Source organism: Acromyrmex echinatior, chromosome 8 (assembly GCF_024713525.1).
Source record: "Acromyrmex echinatior isolate Ae372 chromosome 8, ASM2471352v2, whole genome shotgun sequence".
Lineage (NCBI taxonomy): Eukaryota > Metazoa > Arthropoda > Insecta > Hymenoptera > Formicidae > Acromyrmex > Acromyrmex echinatior.
The window spans coordinates 4792167-4815190 of record NC_141859.1 but is presented as its reverse complement, the minus strand read 5'-3'; the positions used below and the strand labels follow the sequence as shown (position 1 = coordinate 4815190).

The 23024-nt window shown below is 33.8% G+C and overlaps 2 protein-coding genes across 9 annotated transcripts in view; one reads left to right on the top strand and one right to left on the bottom strand.

Moving 5' to 3' along the window:
* The first annotated feature begins 1 nt into the window (after window position 1).
* On the top strand, window positions 2-3522 carry ZnT86D (solute carrier family 30 member 7). Of its 5 annotated transcripts, none has more exons than XM_011053495.2 (2): window positions 2-292; window positions 1232-3522. In XM_011053495.2, the coding sequence occupies exon 2, from the start codon at window positions 1264-1266 to the stop codon at window positions 2347-2349; it is 1086 nt and encodes a 361-aa protein (XP_011051797.1). In that variant the 5' UTR covers window positions 2-292; window positions 1232-1263; the 3' UTR covers window positions 2350-3522. The 5 variants fall into 5 exon arrangements, with proteins under 5 accessions (XP_011051797.1, XP_011051796.1, XP_087264618.1 ...); XM_011053494.2 differs by having other exon boundaries at window positions 1227-3522; XM_087408492.1 differs by lacking the exon at window positions 2-292 and adding an exon at window positions 322-369 and having other exon boundaries at window positions 1227-3522.
* A 1083-nt stretch (window positions 3523-4605) lies between these two features.
* Window positions 4606-23024, bottom strand: part of LOC105144539 (uncharacterized) — a 273849-nt gene continuing 255430 nt past the window's right edge. For 3 of the 4 annotated variants that reach the window (XM_087408478.1, XM_087408479.1, XM_087408477.1), the window contains 2 exons: window positions 11598-11807; window positions 4606-8693 (listed from right to left, as the gene is read on the bottom strand). In XM_087408478.1, the coding sequence (XP_087264604.1) occupies window positions 8055-8693; window positions 11598-11807 (849 nt within the window). In that variant the 3' untranslated portion in view covers window positions 4606-8054. Of the gene's footprint in view, window positions 8694-11597; window positions 11808-13648; window positions 14036-23024 lie in introns of those variants that run through there. The other variant, XM_087408480.1, reaches the window with a different exon arrangement.

Sequence of the window (23024 nt, the reverse complement as noted above, 5' to 3'; positions counted from 1 at the left end):
GACTTATTGCGGGGAGACGAGTCGTCGAGTGTTGACAGTTACGAAGAGAAACGTCGACTGTCATCGTCGAATTTAATTTCGCGCGTTCGTTTCCATTTGCGACGCAGCCGGTTCTCGTTCCTTTCGTTCTGCCCGTTCACCGACCGATCGACTGGGACCACGCGGCATGGCCACGCTCTTCCACAGCGCACCTTTCTGCCGCGCGCGATCCAGTTCTCCGCACCTCTGACAGTCGGCATGCGGTACGGGACAGCGGATTGACATCAACGGGACGGACTTGGCAGCGCGACAGGTGAGTCTCGCACGGGGCGCGGATTAGGTTAGGTTAGGTTAGAGTATCCTGAACGTTGGACGTGGCCGCGCGTGAATGTACGTATGTATGCACGCACATGTTTGTACGTGTTGCTCCAATTAGTGGAACTTGACGCGTGTCAAACAGCTGGCAATACCGTATATCGACTGGTCTGATTAATCACTACGCTTTGTCTCTTCGTGCCTGGTGTTGCAGAAAAGACTCCGGGAGTCTTTGACTACTTTGTTGAGACAGATGTGCGTCTGCTGTTAATTTAAGAATTTACGTGATTTCTGAATTTATTTTACCTCAAGAGCGACATGTTTTATGTCAACATATGTATATATATAGTTATACACATTTACGGAAATATAGACGATCATTTTACTATTTAGGTTGTGAAAAATACAAATGTAATTTCTGAGAAAAAAGGCACGAACTTATTTGGAATGTCTTTGCTTTAGCGAAGCTTTATTTTGGTGCTTTTGTATTATTATCAAAGCTTTGCCTTGATGTCTTTATTATATTTTTTAATACTAAACCTTTACTTTAGTGTCCTATCTTTGTTTTATTTTTTTAATATGGAAGCTTTAGTGTCTTTGTTTTATTTTTTAATATTGAAACTTTTTACTTTGATATTTTTGTTTTATTTTAATATCAAAGTTTTACTTTAATATCTTTGTTTTATTTTAATGTATAAACTTTACTTACCGGTTGTTACACTTTTTGGTAAATTTTACCTGTGAGATAAATCTGATAATCCGCGCATGTGATTGGATAATCTTGCTACTTAACAGATAAAATTTAAAAGGTGAAACAACCTTTAATGTTTTATCTTAATACCGAAATGTTGCCTTTATTTGACTTTGATACTGATGTTTATTTTTATTCACTTTTTGGTCCATCTTATCATGACACTAAATTTTCTCCTTAGGACAGATTTACGCCTGTAGGCTCAGTGTGATTCCAAGATGCTGCCCCTTTCTCACAGTCCACGCGACTCACGTTCCAACTTCCGAAGTAGGATCAAGGAGAAGCTGCTTAGTTGGAAACGTCTCATTTTCTCTGACCCGAACACCCGTAACTTGTTTCTGTTCCTGATTCTCAACCTGTCCTTTGCCTTCGTCGAGCTGCTATATGGAATATGGACCAACAGTCTCGGTCTCATCTCCGACAGTTTTCACATGTTCTTTGACTGCACTGGCCTGCTATTTGGTTTAGCGGCATCCGTCATCACCAAGTGGAGGGCAAACGACAGATACTCATATGGATACGTTAGAGCCGAAGTGTTAGGTGGCTTTGTGAACGGACTGCTCCTATTGTTTATAGCCTTATTTATCATGTCGGAAGCAGTTGAACGAGCCATCGAGCCACCGGAAATTAAACACGAGAGACTCTTCGTCGTCTCTGTATTGGGATTGATAGTGAATTTAGTAGGAATATGTGCATTTAAACATGGACATGGACATGGACATAGTCACGGCCACAGCCATGGTCATAGTCATAGCGGGAGGGGACACCATGGTCACTCTCACTCCCAGAATCATGACTACTCTCTTTTGAATCATAACTATGATCATCATGTCGAGATGGAAATGTCCTTCAGTGGTACGAATTCGCAAATCATGAAGGGCGTATTCTTGCACATACTTGCAGACACTCTCGGCTCCGTGGGAGTTATTATATCGGCAGTACTGATGCAAATGTTCGGTTGGATGATCGCTGATCCGATATGCTCTATGCTTATAGCAGTATTGATAGTTTTAAGTGTAATCTCATTGATGAAAGAGTCGTGGGAGATACTTATGCAAAGACAGCCAGTAGCTCTGGATCATGTTCTGTCGCAGTGCTACAACAAAGTAACACAGATACCCGGTGTCTACAGTGTCCAGGAACCACACTTTTGGACTCTGTGCTCGGATGTGTACGTCGGATGTTTAAAACTGGAGGTGGCGAGAGAAGTAGATCCCAAATCTGTCGTGATGACAACGCAAAAGATTTTCCAGGCAGCAGGCGTTAGACATCTCACGGTTCAACTCGATTACGCTCCCATGTGATCTATGAAAAGCATGACGCGCATTGCGGAGTGTTCTTACGAATGTAACGGAAGCGTGTCTAGACTCTGTCAAAGCTGGGAGACAGGGAACACAGCGGTGCAGCAGAATGTCTTCGCTACGTCAAAAATCTGTGATTGTGCGCGTTGGAATAGCAATCAGTATCGTCATGGATTACAAATCGTTTGAGAATCGTGCATGCCTTAGGAGAGAAGTTACTGACACGGAATGAAAAATAATTCCTAAGAATATTTCTAACCGAATCAAATTACTAGTTAAAACTATTTCTAAAACATGCGATGTATGATAAAAGATATATTTCCCATTTCCATATTAGATATTCAGAGCAATGGTCAGTTAAATTCTCTTCTCTGGAACAAATGTCACTCTTTGTTCGTCTTTTATATAAATATTTTACCTCTGTCGGAGCAAAAGCTCATCTCTATTTGTATGAGCTTTGACTTGTAATTATTCATCATTACAAGCATTTCAAATCCGGGTTTAATTTAGCTATATTGTAATATAAGAATAGCGTTGCTTAGATTTTTTATTTTTGCAATGATGCCTTAAGGTACGTTTGTAAGAATATTTTTTGAACAAGACTTCCGAGAGCAAAAGAAGGTGCTGAATCTTATACATATATATAATTTGTATAATAATTGATTAAAACAATTATTATCTCGTTTCAATGGAATTAAGTTATCATAAGTTTGGAACGGCATATGATAGAACAATGCAAGCGGCCATAACAATCTGGAGACAGCTGTAGAGAGCTAGTCATACTTGTGCAAGAAATAAGGAAAGTAATGAACAGTAAATACTACGCATAATTTGAATGAGTACTTTTACATGAAAATATATCCTTCATTTTTATATGATGATCTAAAAGAAAGATTGCTATTTGTATTTTTCCATCCATGCTAAGTATTACCTTCCTTGTTACTATTAATAATATTCGAACTGTTACTGTAATATGAACAAAAACTTAGCGTGGAACATTTGTTGAATAACCGTACCGGTTATGTATGCACAATCTGTTGGACGAATTTATGTAATATTATTTGTATATAATTTATAATTATGTTATTAGGCTAATGCCAATTGTAGCCAAATAAACAGAATATTGCAAGTTAACGACGTCGAATAAAAGATCGAAGCTTGCGAAAACATCAGAAATTACGAAATATAGATGAGAGAATTCCAAAGTATCTTCTCCCTAGAAAATATATCCTTCTTAATTTATTATACAGAATACTTTCTTCCTAAACACAACGTAAAACTTTTTGGATCCTTGAGAATGCTAATCGAAAAATCATTAAATGCGATATTTCTCTTTAAAACTTAGATTCACGATTAAATAATAAAGGACTATAAATACATGAATTTAGAGTAACGATTTCATCACATTTCTATGAAATAAAGGGATCAATAATAGTAACAATTTTTGCATTTTACGTGTATCATATTAATATATATTATAATATATATTAATTTATATTATAATTTATATTTATATATAGTAATATACTCTATAATTTGCATTATAATATATATTAAGTCAATATACATTACAATACATATTAATATGGCCGTATAGAAATATCAAAACATTGATTCCGATTGTGATGAAGCAAGTCAAATAATTTTAACAATTGTATTAAAGCAATTGTATTTGAATATTAAATATTGCAATGGAACTGTTTTGATTATTTAATTTTACGAAGAAATATACTGTCTAACATTGATTGCATGCCAGGTGCGATAATTAATGGCTTTTTTTCTTAGACGAATCGAATGAGAATATTTGTTGTAGCGCACGAGTTGAGGTAACGCATTATGCGTATCTTGTTGCGTTTTCTTAATATCCTCATTGTATAGATTTATGAATACGCGGATTGTGTTGTGATTATTATAAAAAAAAAGTAAGTAATAAAGATACTTGCAATAGGCTCTACGTTTTTTAACAATCCGCAATGTTAGTATGAATAATTTTTTACGATTTGTGATAAAGGGTCGTTTAATTTAACAATATTGACTTACCAGCTATTTACGTAAGTTCTGAATGAATTATACTTTTTAATTTTTACATATTGCATTAACTTTTAAATGTATGGATTTATCCTTGTCTCAATGATAATAATTATGCAGTAATATAAAATAAGTCATCAATCAATAATTCTTAATGCTGTAATTTCTTTTGTAAGCTCATCAATGTTTTTTTAAATGGTTGCATTGTGTTTTGCAATTATCAAGATGAAGTTTTCAAACACATATTACATTTATTTGGAGAGGATATGTGTACACATATAAATACATAAATATTTATAATAAAATTACTCAAGTTGATTCCACATGGGTACGTTGGGCGCTTATTTCGCAAGACGCCGCAGATATATCGCTCGGCCAGCGTGTATTTTGTATATTTCTATTGGATATTTCTCTTTACGTGTTTCTCTTTGTATGTGTATAAGCATGTGTAACATCAGCTTCAGTCTTGCCGAATGTTGGCTTTCTCATAAAACGGGCTCACAAATTTTTAACAGGCCGCACGATAGTCATCGCGCGGTATAATCGAAGAGACTCTTATGTACATAGCAAACTATCAAAAATGACAAAATTCGTCGTACACACGCTCGAGCGGGAGCACTTACGTATCTAATCGGACAATAAAAGTAATCTTTTATTTGGGGGATTGGTACTGTATGTTTTGGAAAAACACTACGAAAAGGGAGAGAAAACTCTTGATAAGATCACTTCTTCGTAATGCCAGTCAAAGATCTGAGATTAAGCAGTGCTTTCTAATTATTTATATTAATATTTTAGGAGATGAATTTATAGAGTTCAGAAAAAATATATGCATATATATAATTATTAGATATTTTAAAATATTATTCAAAATGGAATAATATAATTATAATGCACATGTGTATTTGTATTATAATATTATATATTTATAATATTTTTAAAAATATCTAATAATAATTTTATATGGGTATTCACATGAATTTTTTATCTTGACTCTAAAGATTCACTTCCTAAAGTACTGATATATAATTAAGAATTATCCCCTGTTGGAATAAAAATTAAAAGATTTAAATATATCCTTCTGATATTTAGATCTTAATTTTCTTAGATAAAATGTCTAGACAATAACAAATTTTTGATTGTGCAAATAATTTGAAGTAAAACTTATTTTCTCAGAATTTCACTTTTGGGGAATTGATTATAAGACGTTTGAAGTTAAATATTTTGAAGATACAACAAATTCTTTTAAAAAAGAACTTATTAATATTAACTTTTTTTATTATTAGGTGTTGGAATTAATTCGTAGCGTTTTACAAGTGATGGGAAGTACTTTCATTAATGTATTTTTTAATGCTCATGTGAAATAAATAACATTCTTTCATTAAAAAACGCTACGAATTAATTCCAACACCTAATATTAAAATTCAAAAGACGAAATTAACAGTTCACTAAAATTATAACTAATTTTCTAATAAAATAAAGATCCAAAAATATCTGTCTGCTTGTGTGTTACTGCGTAGATGCTTAAAAATATTTATATCTCATCTCTTATAAAGTATAGTTTATTTTTTATAATATATTATACGTTTATAATAAATAATGGCAGATTTTTGACCGGCGCTCTGTACAAGACAAAACATAAAAATTAGTAAACTCCCCCGCGTTTCGCAGATTACTCCCTTTGATTTTCATTGGTGGTTCCATTTGAATGGCAGTTATCGTTGGTGTACTGGCGATTGATCAGAATTGATCGATCGAGATCACGCTGGGTGACATTGTTCTCAGCTCGTTTAAAATGCAGTTTATTATGGACTTTTTCGCGTCGCGCGATCATAGGAATGACTCTTCCTAAAACATTTGTGCGACGTCGATATCAAAGCTTCCGCATTTAATTAAACGCGATCAGACGACTGTCGATTTACGATGACGTTCGAGGTGATTTTTTTCCTTTTATTATAGGCAAAAACTTGAAAACGAGTCTAGCGCTAAGTGCGGCGCGCGAAGAGCGCGGATTCTCAAGTATTACGCGATTTGGCAGTCATCTTAATTACAATAATTAATTACTTTATACAACAATAGCTTGCGTCGGGTGCCTGCCTATTATGTATCTTCTATCGCAAGAATTACGAGTATTCGAGACTTTCTTTCCTTCCACATTGCCGCGGAAACGCACGTACACGCGTATGTGTATATGTGTTTTGTGTTATGTTTTGTGTGTGTGTGTGTGTGTATGTGTATGCGTGTTTTTCATGTGCCTATCATTTATAATTTTCATTCTATAAAATTTCTCCAAATCTCCAACAATACCATCTTCTCGATAAAGCCATCGGCATCTCGGTCTGCATCTCGCCGATCGCGAATGACGGTCGATTGTAACATTTAATAATATCATGACGATCGTGATGTGATCTATATCGCTAATAATATATTACTCTGAATCTTATTTTACATCTCCATCTAACAACAACGAATGATACTTATGTAATCGCAACAGCCTCTTTTTCCATCGCTTAAAACATCTTTCTCTCGCGTGATAAATATTTTCTCTCTTATATTTTCGCCTTCTTCCCTTCAAAAAGATATCGGGAAGAACATTTTTCTACACGGCATCGAAAACTTCCATCTTCGTTTAGCCAACGGAATCGATTTTCTCTCATAATAAATGAGATTTATATGTAAAAATTCATTGGTTATTATTATAATTGCATAAAATGAAGCAAACGCAATCTTGTTCTTGTTTATTGAAACAAATACTTCGAGATATATGAACGAAGTAATTCAACTTATTATGCCTACAAAAGTAAAAAAATTCATTTAAAAAATTAGAAAATACGTGAAAAATAGATATGAAGAAAAATATATAAATAAGTTCATATGACAAGATTATCAATCCGTCTTATTAACGACAACACTTACAAATCAGTTACTTTAAAAACAAACGCTTCAAAATGAGAGATATATTTTTTAAGCAGGTTTTGGGGATTTGGTTTTGACATCATTTTTATTCGCGCGATTATGATAAAAAATGATGCCAAAATCATGTTAAAATGATGTAACAGCGAAAATGATTTCCTAGACCATATTGGTTGCGTATTTGCGCTTTTTTTAGTATCTCATTAATTTCTTGAACGGTTAGGTGAGTGAAAGCGTAGTGCATCTCCCATTGCCTTCGAATCGTTCTCGAGGTCTAATAAATCGCTATAATCTATAGAGTCTATATCATAGATAAGCGCGCCTGACGCGCAGGAAACGAAATCACAGTAAGACGAAAATCCGCAAAGTTAACCCGCATTTTCCTTTTTCGTGCTCCACTACATCTTCAGCCTCTTTTTCATTCAACGTGCGACTCACACGCTGCAGTTGAAGTCGACGTCGATGTTCGCTCTCAACGTATTATCTCTCTTTGATATCCGTCGCGCTCTTAGAAAATCTACATTATATCTCCATCTTATCTAATCCCTTTTTCGATACTTCGAACTTCTCCGCATCGCTTCTCCAACACGATCTGTTGATTTAATCCCGTTGCCTTCTCTCCCTCCAATCTCCAGAACTTTCCTAGTTCCACAGTCGCATCCACGAAGAGATCAATCGATCTCGTTCAATCGACTCTCTTCGTTCCCCTTTTACCTCGCAGTAAACTGTGTGCCAGGATAACTTCCTCCGAATTATCATCGGCGAGCCCTTCATTTCTTCTTGCCTCGGCCGCCCTTCTGGAGCTTCGTGATCTTCAGGCGGCAGCTGGAACCACCGGTGTAAACCACTTCTGTTCTGCCACCCTCCTCGGCTGCAGTCACCAGGGCCTTGACGGATCTTACGTGGATATCCTTGGCGCTGATTTCCAGGGTGGTGCCAGGATAACGATCCCGCACACACTTGCCTACGCTGGTAGCTTGCGTCTCGGTCAACTCGACGCCGTCCAGGCACAGCCAGGTGAGACACTGCAGGTGTGTGAGGATCGTCTGCACGAACACGTGTTCCATTTGCACACGCTTGGCGCTGTCGGTGACGATTAGGCCGTTCGCCCTGAGGAAGCTTAAGCCGCATAGCTTGAGATGCTTGGCAATCTGTCGCATTGTGCGATCGCTGTCTTCCAGGGTGACCCGCCAGAAATTGATCCGGAGTGACTGCAGACTGCGGAAGTGCGCCGCCAGGCAACAGAAGAACTGCTGTAGGATCTTGTCGTCGATGAAAAGCAACGAGCCACTGCTGCCGCCGATTGTTGATTTATCTAGCGACAGGTCAAGCTCACTCAGCGATGTGAAACCCGCCAGGAACGGCAGTAGCAACGGCCCGCGCAATGCCAGGCGATCGTTCACTGTCACCTGCAATCAGAAATAATTCCGTCAGCAGAGCTTATCGGGCGCAATTTGTTTCGCTCGTTTATATACTCATTTAGATTGAGGTAAAAAGAGAAAAATATACAGGATGTCAGTAGCCTGGCAAGTAATTTCTTATTATTATGAGTTTTCCTGACTAATTTTGGATTGGTTTCTTTTTACAATCTCTAAGCAGAAATAAAGAAACAGGTTTTTTAAAGAAAAGTATTATGTAAAAAGCGGATTTTTACAAAAAGAATTATTTTTAATCAAAACAGAATTTATACTTTATATACAATGATAACGAATGTATCACAAAAGAAGTTAATTATTCTAATAAAATATTATTTCTGTTAACTATAAATAATAATAATAATAATTATTATTATTATGAACGATAGTGTACCTATGTCACTTAGTCATTGTGCTACATTTTAATTTTTATAGTTATCTTTTCACAGAGATCTTTTAGATGAATGCAAAAATTGAATTCTAGAATAATTCTAGTACAACATCAAAATCGTGAAAAAATCGTGCTCTAAAAAATATATCCAAGTAATAAATTTCCAAGTATCAAAAAAACAACTGTTGAGTATTTTATTTAAAGTTTCTCTCGATCATTTTCATCTCTATTTCTAAATAAGAAGTAATTAAAAGGAAAAAAACTAAATTTCAAAGAGTATTTGAAATTACCTATTTGATAATAAAATTTTATCTTTCTTAATCTTGAATGTAGTATAGTCTCGAAATTTTAACATAATCTTTTAACTTATTTAAGAATATTAGAAGATCAATTTTTAAGTTGAAAACATCTAAATTAGTTTCGTGCTTTTAAAAAAAGCAAGTTAAATCATTATGTCAACTTGAAAAGTGATTAAAATGAAAATGCTTAATTAAAAACTTAAGACGAGCAAAGCTGTATCTTCATTAATGAAAAACCGAATTGCAAATTGGCAAAGATGGGAAATGCAGCTGCAAAATTCAGCGATTTATTTTAGGGATATCCTGCACGGAGACAAGGGTAATGGAATTGGGGGTCGGTTTAATGCGGAGACTACAAAGACGTATGTTGGTCCGGGCTGTCCTTTATTTATTGCTGTCGTGGTGCGGACAGTAATTGCGCATGCAATCGAAAATGTATGACTTATAGATAAGGGAGGGAAGTGACACGAAATCTGGCGAACATTCCGGACATGGAATTGGCTTTCGCGACGTAAAATGAAATAGTTATCTTAGTATAATTAATCTTTCTTTTTATAAGAATGGTTTTTTCCAAAAGAAAAATAATAAAAATTATTCTCAAACGTTATATTTAACATTGAAAAAAATTACTTCTACTACATTTTCATAAAATTCTATAATCTATTTAAAAAATATCAATATTATAGTGGCATCGATTAAATATTTTAAAACTTGTATTCAAAAGGTCTTTGATTTGTATACAAATATTCATTTTATGATAAAACTTTTTATTTTACGACATATTTATTTTAAAATAAGACTTTCATGCAAGTTGGGTTACTCATTATTTATCTATTATTTTCGGTCGTTGCTTCAGAGATATTAGTTTGAAAATTTTTTTTATAAAGTCAGCTGTATTTCAAATAGTGAGATATTTAAATATGCATAGTTATTGTGTAAAAAATCTATTCTTTTTAGTGAGATAATAAAACAATGTAGATACATTCACACGTCGCGCGTTGATTCGTGCGTAACTTAAAACGCTCATTCGTTAGCTTAAAATTGATCTCATTTAAAAAAATCCTGTTTGAATGCAATTTTTCCAGAGAAAAATTAATTTTTTCCGCTCCTTCTGGTACTGAGAATTGCATTCTGCATTCCGTGTGCATGAATTCTCTTATATGGACTAAATGATAATTGATATCTCACGCCCTTTCTCTTTTCCACAAAATGCTTAGATACGTAGAATTCTTGGGAGTTTCTTGTCCGGAATCAAACTTTCAGTGAGACGATATTAGGATATGTTCCATGGGCGCGAGCACGTTCGCAATTTCCTGACCGGAATCGAAATTACCCGAGAAGGCACCATATTAGATGAGGGGGAACGTGATATTCTGTGTTACAGTGGAATAACCGATTTTCTTCTGGTGTGTTTCACGAATCGTAACGGAGATCCATTTTCAAGCGAAACGAATCATCTCCGCGAGAGAAGGGACTCACATCACGGATTGTATCCCTCTGTTGTGGCTAGAACGTGGGTGTGTCTAATGGTTCCAGCCCAGATCCTGGGAACACGATAGCTACATAGCCTTGTATATCCAGGAAACTCGTCGGAGAGACAGTCAGTAGACAGCTACATCTGCGTCTACTGGAATCGCGATGCCGTATACGTATGTTATCTTCCCGTAATACCACGGGCGCCCGGATATGCACGATACATTCGAAGACGTGTAACTGCATCAGCAAATGGTCAAAGCTTCGTATATTAGTCTGGTATAATAGGATTGCGTATGTCATTGCAGTATTGTTACATTGGGATCACGTTAATTAAACGAGATGTAGACAAGTTTCAAGGATCTATCGCTAATTATTTTATCCAGTCATTTCATGTAATAATACTGTATAAAGTACTGATTCAGAGCAGCTTATATAGTCTTCCGATTGTTTAATGTGTAAACTACGATCTTTGGATTACTTTTATAAATATGAAAATTGTGTAATTAAAATTTTGACAATCAAAAATTTATTTTTTTATTCGAACAAAAAAATTAATGAAATATTCAATATTTCAGTTAATTTTCAGAATATAAAGATGATGATAAAAAATTATGATCGGCTTTCGTACTCTGTGTGTGTGTGTGTGTGTTTGGATTTTTAAGAAAAATTTTACTTAATACAATATCTTTACGGAATGGTATCTAATTGTAAGAAGAGAGAGTATTCACTCACTTGAAATCCAGCTAGCCTCAGAAAGACGATCGCGGGACAGGCCGGAGGTGGTGCGGCTCGCAGAAGCTCGGCGCCGGCGTCGTCGCGACGTCCCAATCTCGCCAAAGGACCTTCATGCACTGCTAAATGCAAGCGTGCGTTGCATAAGCTCAGCTCGCGTACGCTTGTGTATCTCAGCAGTTCAGAGAATACTGCTAGACTGTCGGATTCCTGTGAGAAACGACGATTGCAATTAACATTCTTCAAAACAATTACAAACATGATTGTAAAATGGCAATATAATACATAATATATAATATATAATAGGACCGTATATGTGATAACACAAACTGTAGAAATCAAAAATACTACGCGCGTTTCTGGGGACTACATACGTACTATATAAATTCACATAAGAATCATACAAGCATTAAGATCCAGCTAGACCGTTTAAGGCTTCGATTTTTATAGTTTGTAAAATGGCATTTTATATAAATTTTTAATTTTGGATCAATTAACTCTTCAGCTTTTTTTAATTCTAAGAATTAGAAAAAGATGGAGAGCAAGTTGATCGAATCGAGAGATTAAAATAAGTTTAACCGAGATTAATTTTGATTATTGCCTCATGCCTGCGAAGAAAAAAAATTTTTATTTTATATATTAATTCTTTTTTTTTTCAATAGACTATTGATCTATTTGATTAAAAAATTTTTCTTCCAGCCGCTAAGTAAATGCAGGGCTCAATGCAGCCGTCAAGTCGATGTCTTTAGTTTTAAGACACCCGCACTAGTTGCAGCTCTCAACCGCGCTTTGCATCTCAATATCCGACGATGTTGCATTATGCTAAAAGCGTAAAGTGAGTACACGCTTCCACTAAATCGCACGTAAACGATGCGGACCCATGAAAATTTCGCGTGAAACGCGCTCGACGTCAGGATCTCGCTAAGCGCGCGGTATCCGCGGGCTTCAGGTTCGCCGGATCTCCGGCTAATCCCAGCCCATTCGACACGGAGCGTCATGTGCCTTGTCTTGCACCCGGACTTGCTATCTCGCTCGAGACCTAATCCGCCACGAGAATGTCGTTAAGTCGGATGGAGAGAGGCGTCTTAGCGCGATCGCGCCTCGTCGTCGCAACGATCTCACCGACTACATGCCGGCAATATTACGTTATTCCGGTAATAAGACGACGAAGAAGAGGAGCCGTACGACGTAGATTATACGAGCGCACTCGTAAATCGCCGAGGGAACACAACGGTAACACAGGGTTAACAAGGGCGACTGATCCGTCAAAGTCATCTCGCGCGTTCGCCATTTCTCGGTGAAGATTTTCCGCCGAGTTTTCCTCCTTTGGTGTATGCATCTTGTAAGTTTAAGGCGCGCTGAACATATCGTAGAATTTGATTCTCCCTCGATACTCACTATAAGAAATTAAATAAAAGAATAGGGAAGCTGAAGGTGCTCGTTCGATCTTGCAGGGAGATCGAGAACAGGGCACGAGCGATATTGTTTCATTATGCAGGAAACGTCGTCGCGCACACAAGGAGTGGCGAATGTGTCCCACGGGAATGCCGCGAAGAGAGTAATTCTCCACGGAAAACTGTATAAGCGGAAGCTGCCTCTCTGCTTACGTTACACGCTGTACGTTAGACGTGCGTACATTAATAAATCAGCCTTACTTTCGAATTTCATACGAATGGCGTAAAAATTAATCTCAACAGGATGTTGATGGCAAATTTTCTCAAGACGGATACGTGCTGTTTTCTGATTATTTTGTCAATCGTTGATAATGCATATTAATGCTGTATAATGAGCAGTATTTATATATGTATGTGTGTGATAAATTTTTTTATAATATATATAAAAAATATTTTTGGATGAATTTTTGTTAGGATAAACAAAACTAAATTATCATTATTAACTATTAAAATATAAAATATGCTTGAAATTAAAATTAATACTATGTATTTATATGCGTTTATATAATCTGTATGCTTTTGCATGAGATATGTACTTAAAAATTTTTAATGCTGCGAATTTTTTAAATTCTAGCGTTCCTCGTAAAATTTTAGCAATTTTATTTAAAAAATTTGCATACTTATTTATTTATTATTTTTTAAATTTTGTTAGAGAAGACTTAAAAGCATTAGAGACAGTTAAATACTACTTTCATATATCACACTAAAGATCCATAAATGAAAAATTTAGGGTGATATTGATGGAATATTGATGGAATTTTGACGGGCTGATTTTTTTTTGGAATGCAGTGCGATTGAAGCACAATCTAAATATCTGTTAATATAAAACAAGATCGATGTCACCGCTTTTCGATTTGATTCAAGTACAGTGCCACGTGACGATTATTCCATGTTCCGTTGGGCAAACAGAATCGAGGGTAGATTCCATTCTCGGAAGGATGTCCTCGACAGTCCATTTATCTAGCTTGACCCAACTGGCGTATCCTGAACGAGAATTGAAAAAAAGAGGTTCCGAAATAAACGATTCTCAAAATATTTACCATGCTTTAGAGATTATTGCATTACATTGCACGTAGTGCAAGTGCATGTCTCATATATATATATATATATATATATATTAGGTGTTGGAATTAATTCGTAGCGTTTTACAAGTGATGGGAAGTACTTTCATTAATGTATTTTTTAATGCTCATGTGAAATAAATAACATTCTTTCATTAAAAACGCTACGAATTAATTCCAACACCTAATATATATATATATATATATATATATATGAATATAAATATTGTTTATATCTATATATAATATATCTATATATAATAAATATAAATATCTCTACGATTGTGTGAAAAAGATAATTAAATTTTAAAAGTGTTAAATAAAAAATTCAATACGCGCATAATATACAAATATACAAATTAAATAAACAAATTAAATATACAAATTAAATAAAAAATATTTTTCTTTTTTAAATGCTAATTGATATTTTAAAGATTATAATATACTGTTTCTTAAGTATAAAAAATGTAATCTTAGATACGAAGATTATTTAGAGACTAAAAAACTGAAATTATAATTTTTAAGATAATTTTTTTACGATTAAAAAGACAAGATAATATTATATGATACCATAAAATTCTGAAATGTTTGATTCAGAATTTAGGACACGCCGTGAAAAGTTCGGCTATCTCAAGAGCTAAGAAATATATTGTATATAAATTCATAGTTTGTTCTCCACAATTTCGATCATGCGATATGCGTGAAACTCTAAATTTCTGCATGCAAAAGTATGTGTCTCTTCCACAAGACGATATTATACTTTATAATATACCCGTGTTTCCTCGTTTAACACAATTTCTAAACTGGACAAGAGATCTATAGCAAGTTCATCACTTTGGGTAATCTAACTGGGTCACTGATATTTGTTATCAACAATATAACTTGTCTCAAGTTGAAGCCCTCTGCAATTTCAAATAAATACATAAACAACAATATTATAAAAAAATGTTTAATTAGTTTAAAATAACTTTAAACCGATTTATTGAAATATACATGCAAATTTGTGCTCAATTGTGTCATTTATTAAGTCTCGAAACACAATACGTGTAAAAAGCAATAAGCTTTAAATCATAAGATTTGTCAATTTCAATCGAATGTAAAAAGAATAATTGATAAAAAGCAGAATAATCTGTAATTTTTACATAATTTTATCATTTTGAAATATCTCAAGTACATCCTTAAGATGGTCTTGAATGTAAGAACTGACTATGAATACCAGCCTTTAATGTACAATGCAGCATTAACGAATGTGTACAATGAGAGCCGAAATGCAGCGTCCTTCGAGATTTACCTCCTGCGTGGGAATTTCGAAGTAACGCGGGATTTATTGTTGCTAACCGCATGATATTTACGAGCGGTGATATTTATCGCTTTCCGACAAACGATCGTTGACGAGTGCTGCTTCCTGGGGAACACGTTCTCCAGGCTCGGCTCGCGAGAGAGATCGCAGTTCGATTTCATCAACGTGAAATTCGCGGGTAGTTGGAAGAACGGCATGAATAAAAATCGTACGGTGAATCCGACGACATCGTCGTTGAAATTAAACGCGGATGAGACACGTGCGCATCTATGTGCCTCGAATCTGTTTTTCAAGAACATTAGAAATAAAATTTGTCGACCAGATAATTGCAACGAGGCTTCTCGTGTTTGATGTAATAATTCGGGACGAATCCGACACGCGATTCGTTAATGAAAGGTTCTATTCATCGTTAAAAACTCATCTGATTGAGATTCGGTAGTAAAATCACACTAGAAAGGCATAGGACATTATTGTTAGGATTTATAGAATGATTTAGAATAATGTTTGAAAGTTTGCATATGCATAAATTCCCGATCTTCAATTCTCAACTCTGAACTTCAAACTGTTAGTTGTGTTTATGTTTCAACTTTCATTTATTACAGCCGCAAACTTTCAACTTTCGAATCTCAGCTAGAAGTATAAATATAGCGTTTAATTATAGAAATGTATAAAAACTTGCGAATTAAAAATACGTCCTTCAGAAGAATAAACGATTTATATGAACATTTATATGTATTATCTTTTTATTATTATTAACGGATTTATATACTTTATTCTTTTTGTTAAAATTCAAATATATTGATGGTGTCCAATGTGTAACCTGAAAACGTCTAAATAAATGATGAATAAAATGTACGTACGTCACAATGAATTTGTTGTTTCATTTAAACCCAAAAAATATATATAGAAAAAGGTATCATGAACAAAATAACTCGCTTTGTGCGAGAAGTATTTTACACATATTTTTCATTAAGGATAATTTTTCAGGACTTTTACAATAAAAAGTCTTGTTAATGAAAAATATGCGTGAAATATAATATCATTTGCTTTTAACATATATCTCGCTGCAACATTTATAGTCTCCAAAAATAAATAATATATTAACAGATATTTATATAATTTTTCTAAAAGGCTGACATTTCGGTTTAAAAGATAAGATTGCTTATTAAAAGAAAGAGAAAGAAAGGAGTATCAAATGTTCACTCTGCTTATCAATTATCTTCTAATTTTCCTTTTTGCCTGAAAACACCAAAGTAACGTCAAGCAACACAAAACTTTTTGAGAAAAAAGTAAATTGTAATTGCTGCAGCAAGTATCAGCAAAGAAAAAATAGGAATTCAGCACGAAATGAGCGTGAAACTGTGATATTTTTCACAGCGCAGCGATACGAAAAGTCTCTCTCTCACTGTTTTCTCTCTTGAAAGTTTTTTCGTTTCCCGAATGGAAAAACCTTATTCCACCTGGTATGGAAGTGTGAACAACCTAGCGTGAAAAACCATCCTAGATAAATAATAAGTAGAATGTAATTACATAAGTAGAGTTTTTCTTTAGCTAAATTAAGCTTTTTTTATATTGTAAGTCTTTCTTTAAATGAAATTAAACCTTTTTAAAAGCCTTCAACAAAAATATCTTCTTTTCTTCAACTTTACGAATTAAATACAATATGTTACATAACATATACTATTAATAAACAGAATGTATTATTAATAAAACTATAAATTAAGTTTATTGTTAAATAAGATATGAATTGCGTACTTTTTTTTATGTAGAAATTATTAGGGAAATATTATTTTTTTAAATTAATACTGTTACGCTAGAAAAACAGTAAAGTACATATAATATAAAAAATTTAACGGAAATGTAGATATTTTACATTGAAAAGATAAAGTAACTGATATTATTTAACGTTATTTTGTTATTGTTATCAATTGTACATAAAACCTGTACGAAGAAATATTCACTTCAATTAGCAAAGATTGATTTGTTAATTATCAATGATATACAAGATTTTCCGCGAGCATAGACATGCAAATCTGAATGTAATGAAAGTTATGATTTTCTCTTCTTAATTAAATGAATTATTAAATTTCATATAAAAAGCTGTATATTGAAAATGTTTAAATAAAATCACGGTTCATTTGATTTTCGCGCATTTTCCTAAAATATGTAACGATGAGCGAAGAATTAATGAAATATCATAAATATTTATCATTTTTAGAAAGAAAAGCGAGACATTTGATTTGATAAAATTAAAAATTTTTCATTTAATTAAAAATTACCAACAAATTCATTTCAATATTTAATCTTCGTTATTAAAGACATTTAATATTCGTTATTTTCAAAAAGCAACTGGAAATACATGAGAGAATTGATTTCGGTTAGCGATGAGAGCGCGTTTCATGCACGTAATTCGCCGCACAAAACGGGATCCGTTTCTGCAAACCGAGAATTACATTTGTTAATTACAATCCGCCGCGCATGTTATACTTGTTGGCTTGTTGATTATCGGCGACACGTGTCGACTCCGTAATTTATGTTATTCGCGTCGGCATTTTATGCAGCAGGCGTGTCTTCGGGTTCAGCGGGGGTGGCGAATAATACCGGAAAATTAGGACGGAAGGAAGTGGTGTTTAATAGTTTCCGACACAAATTGATTCCCGCTAATTGCGGAACATAGCACGGGCGCCACATAACTCTCTCTTTTCCTCTCCTCTGGTTACAAATTACTTTACTCGTAGGATTCCATTCTCTTTCAATAAACTGCATAACGTTGATGTATTATTTATTATATGTCACAATCTCTCCATTTCGCCGTGTAATGAGTTTGTCACCGACGAGGGATATTTGTTTCCCAATTCGATGTACACAAGTTGTCAATTCATTCTAAAATTCAACAACTTTTCTCAGACAAAATTTCTCATTTTCAGACAAAATTTCATGACTTTCCTTGAACTTTCAATAATATTTTGAAATTTTTATCCTGATTTGGAAACCATTAAATATTTTGTAGAAATTAATGTATCGCGTGTTGCATCAACATATTGGTCAGTATGTCAGGTTATATAAATGTAATGCCTTTTCCAGCAGGCGTTACATCTATAAAATTGATTGATTACATTTATAAAATTGATCGATCGCGCGATTGCATTTTATAAATGTAACGTTTGCTAGTGAAGGTACATATTATAAAATAGCTATACTGATCAATCTGTTGATGCAATACGCGATACGCTGAAAAAAATATTGGATTTTAATAAATATATGTTTGAATATCAAATATTTGTTCAAATATTTATTAAATATAAATATATATATATATATATATATATATATATTTGATACAAAAATCATTAATTTAATTTAACTATTATTTTTCTTTATTAAGTAAATATTTATTTAATGTAAGTTTATGTTTACTTAAGAGTACTATTCAAAGAAATATATGTATTAAGATTTAATAAATTTTTTTTCAATACGTAATAAACTTCTTTCAAGCTAAGGATTTTAATTTTCCAGAAAATTTTGCAAAATTTCTTGATTTTTTTCTGATTTTCCCGACCATTTTTAATTTCCCTGACAAGTCCCTGATTTTCCTAATTTTGTGACATTCTGAGTATAGTAATAAGCTCGATTATTATTTTGTTACATAATAGATAACAATAATTATTTCGATTATTTTCTGCCGTCTTTTTATTAATTTATTCAATTATTCTCATTTATTTAAATTATAATTTTCTTTTTCCACTGAGAGAAAAATTTTTGATACTTATGACTATAATTATATGTTACCATAATTATGATTATTACTGCTATAATGTTAGTAATAAGGACTAGAATTTCTTTCTAATGGACATTTTCATTTAAATGCTGTGTTTTCTTTTTACGTAACGCTTATTAAAAATAAAAAGTTAATTAAAGAATAGGATTTTGTATTTTTGTTCTCCAAGCTCGCCTTCTGAATTACTTTAGTTTTCTACATTAAATTACAGCCAGATGTCGCTTCTCATTTCTCTATGAGAAAAGCTTCAGCTACGAATTCATCGTGAATGCTGTAAGTTACAGCGAGGAGGTCGGCTGCGCGTTTCCCCTTTCCGCGTCGCGCTAAAATAATCAATTTCTTTGTTTAGAATTTCTATAGACTAGCGTCAGACGCAAACGCCGCGTGTCAAGTGCGTATGTGTGTGTATGCGTGTACTTGTATTACCACATGGAAGACAAAACGTCGGGGAAGAGAGATTCGCGGCGTTGCGCGGATGCAGCTGGTCCGTTAAATTTTATCAGGATACTCGCATTCATGGGTCGCTGACCTCGGCATTGTCCACGCCACCGCGACTTAATATACGGCGACGAAGTATTAAATTTCGTTCCACACACGATATTTCACAAACTCGGTCTCTTAGCGCTTTAGAAAGAGGTGAACAATGTGGGCAATAATACAGTATTTTTTATCGACTGTCAAGTAAATCAATAATCCTAAGGAAAATGAGGAACACTCATTTTGTTATAAAAAAAAAATTTGCACGTATAACATTATACATAATAAAATATTATAAGTATTGCATGCTACAGAATAAAATTATAATATCAAGAAGAAAATTTAAAAAAATTAAGAAACAATAAGATTAAAATAAAAAGAGAAAAGTCGCTGATACTGACATAGGTCTTCTAAAGAGACATTCCTTATTTCTAGAAACTAATTATTGCACACTTTATTAATCTGATTTTTTTTTAGATAATTAAAAAAGTAAAAACTTATAATTTATATATTTATGACTAAAAGTAATCGTGTACTTATATAGGAAAATCCTAAAAAAAACTATCGTGTTACATTAGTATCCTACAGTATAGCACGAAGTATGCATATAAATAACAAAAAACATTTTATATCAAAAAGATTTTAGAAAATTTTATACACATTTGTAGATATTTTATACAGATGACTTTTGTGAAAGAAAAAGAATATAAATATGTGGCATTATTATCTACTATGTCAGTTTTGAGGTCCATTTTGTCAGACATTCATTTTTGCTTATCGTATCAAAAAAGTTAATTATTCCAAAATTGCAACTGGTATTATAAAAACTATATTATCTCATAAAAGACTTATTTCTAGTTTATATTTATATTTTTAAAGCTTTAGTTTTAGCTTATGTTTAAAAAATATTGTTTAAAAATACAGTAATGTATCGATATCAGTGATCTTTCTTTCATAATTGTTAGTCTCAGACATTTTAGTTTTTAATATCCTGTGTTTCTTCAAAAAGTCTGGCAATTTTACTCAGGATCATAACTCTGTTCCCGACGGCTTCTTTGGGATGATAATCGTCAGCCAAACTCGTTTGTGATGTGCAGAATAGCGATAGAAGTGACGAGTGGCACAGGGATGGTCACTGAAAGCCTCGACGGGTCGCATTGTTTATAATCGCATCCCTCATATCCCCGTTATATTAAATCCATCCCTTTATGCGGTATCAGCGAACGGTCAGAAAGATTTTCCGGTTATGCAATTTATCCGCGTATTATGCGCTCGAGCCGCCATGCGTGTTCCATTCCCACCCTCTAGAATTATACACGTTAAGGGTAGGTTGTGCGGCGGTTAAGGGCGAATGAGCCTATTAAAACAGGACGTAAGTAGTTATACGTATAGGGTAGATATACTGGCGCATCAGTGATTCAAGACAAAGACTTTTAATCTCAAAATAACGTCCGGTTCACAGATAACTATTCTTTATGGGGGTGTTTTTAGAAGATGGTACCTTCTCTGAATGCCATGAGTGATGGTACCTTCTCTGAAACTGTCTTGGAAAAGACCATCGAAAGAGTATCGTGAAAGTGCTTAAAGCTTTGTAATGACGAAATAATCAAGGAGTTGCAGACAAAGATGAGTAAATGTTATTACGGGAAAGTGAGCTTGGATATATTTTCTACGTAAACGTTCAGATAAAAAAACCAAGTATAAATATACAGATCTTGTTAAATAAAATATCTATGATTTGTACTGGTTGTAAAAGAACAGCGTAAGAAAGTATTTTCAAGAATAAAATTCCGATCTGCTTTTTCTCTCTGAGATCTTCAAAATATTTATATATCGGAATATGTGCACGGAAGGAACGGTTTTGCTACAATATCTAAAAATTTAGCTGGATACAGATCTGAAAATAAATTTGTTAGACTATTAAAATAATTATGTATGTAGAATTATAATTATTATAGCGCAATATAATAATTTATGTATCACAAAGTATTAATGACAGTACTGCAAAAATTTTTAATATTTTAACAACAAATTTATATGTTCTATAAATTTATTTTGATGCTCCAAACAAAATTATTTTCAGATCTCTATATAGCTAAATTTTTAGAAACTTCAGTAAAATCGTTCTGGTAAAGAATATTTTATTAAGGAAAAAAAGATGCCTTTCTCTTTCATTTTCAGTATAATAAAAATAAGAGAGAGAGAGAGTTCCTTGCAACTATGACAATATATACAAAAATGTAATTAGGCTCAGGTATTCGGAAACGAGCGTACATGAGTTTAAGAGTTAAAATTCCAGCGTGCGATTTCTCAACGTCCGAAGGCGGATAAGGGCAGATATGTCAGCTGACTCGACATTCCCGTGAAAATTTTCGGCGATACGTCGTCCGGGAGTCCCGGCCGGGATCGTTTTGAAGGATATTCGGGACGCGGCAGATTCTGCAACGAAGAAAGGAGATAGAGGAAGAGAGAAAGAGAGAGGAATGAAGAGAGGCCGGAGCTGCTGGGAGAGAAGACCGCGTAATTTATTGCAAGCAATATTACCGACGACACGCCGAGGGAGCTAGGGAATGGCAAAAGCCCGTGTCTCTCGTCCTAGAAATGTATTTTATAGCAACCGAAGATGGAGACTCTCGCGCAATGGCGACCCTGCTTACTACTCTCTTTTGGGTCGCCATTGGATTTAAATAAGTCGATGCGAATGTCCTGGTCTTTATTCACCGTTTACAGTCTCTCGATCGCATTGCTCGTTACCGGATTTATGCGGTGCTTACAAATGGAAATTTGTATTACATGCTGGAATAGGGATTTTGTTTTTCTGTTCCTCGCAAAACTGGTTAATATTCGCGCACGCTGTAATACATAACAAAATATTGAAATATCAATATTTTCAATAATAACTAGATGTGTGTATGTGTGTGGTGGTACGTATAGTTATTACATAGTACTAAAAAGTACTATCAAAATTTGATATTCTGATATAATGAAAAAAATAAAGAAAAATTATAACTGCGTTTCGTATCATAAACAATATACTTATTTCGTAGAATAAATAGGGTAACTCCGATATATACGCCGCACCTGTCAAAAACTTAATTTATTAAATATTATTTACTATGTTTAAAGTAAACGAACTATTATATATCAATAAAAACTTTGTACTGTCTACTATTATGAAAAAAATATTGGAAATTCGAAATATTTATATTTAGTATTAAAAAATGAAATTTTTTTAAGCCCTTGTTTTTTTTTTAAACCCTTGTATTTTTGCCGTATATCCCATAAGAATTGGATATATGGCTACTCATAGGGGGAAGGGGGGAATATATACGGCTCATGAAAAATTTACAAATAATG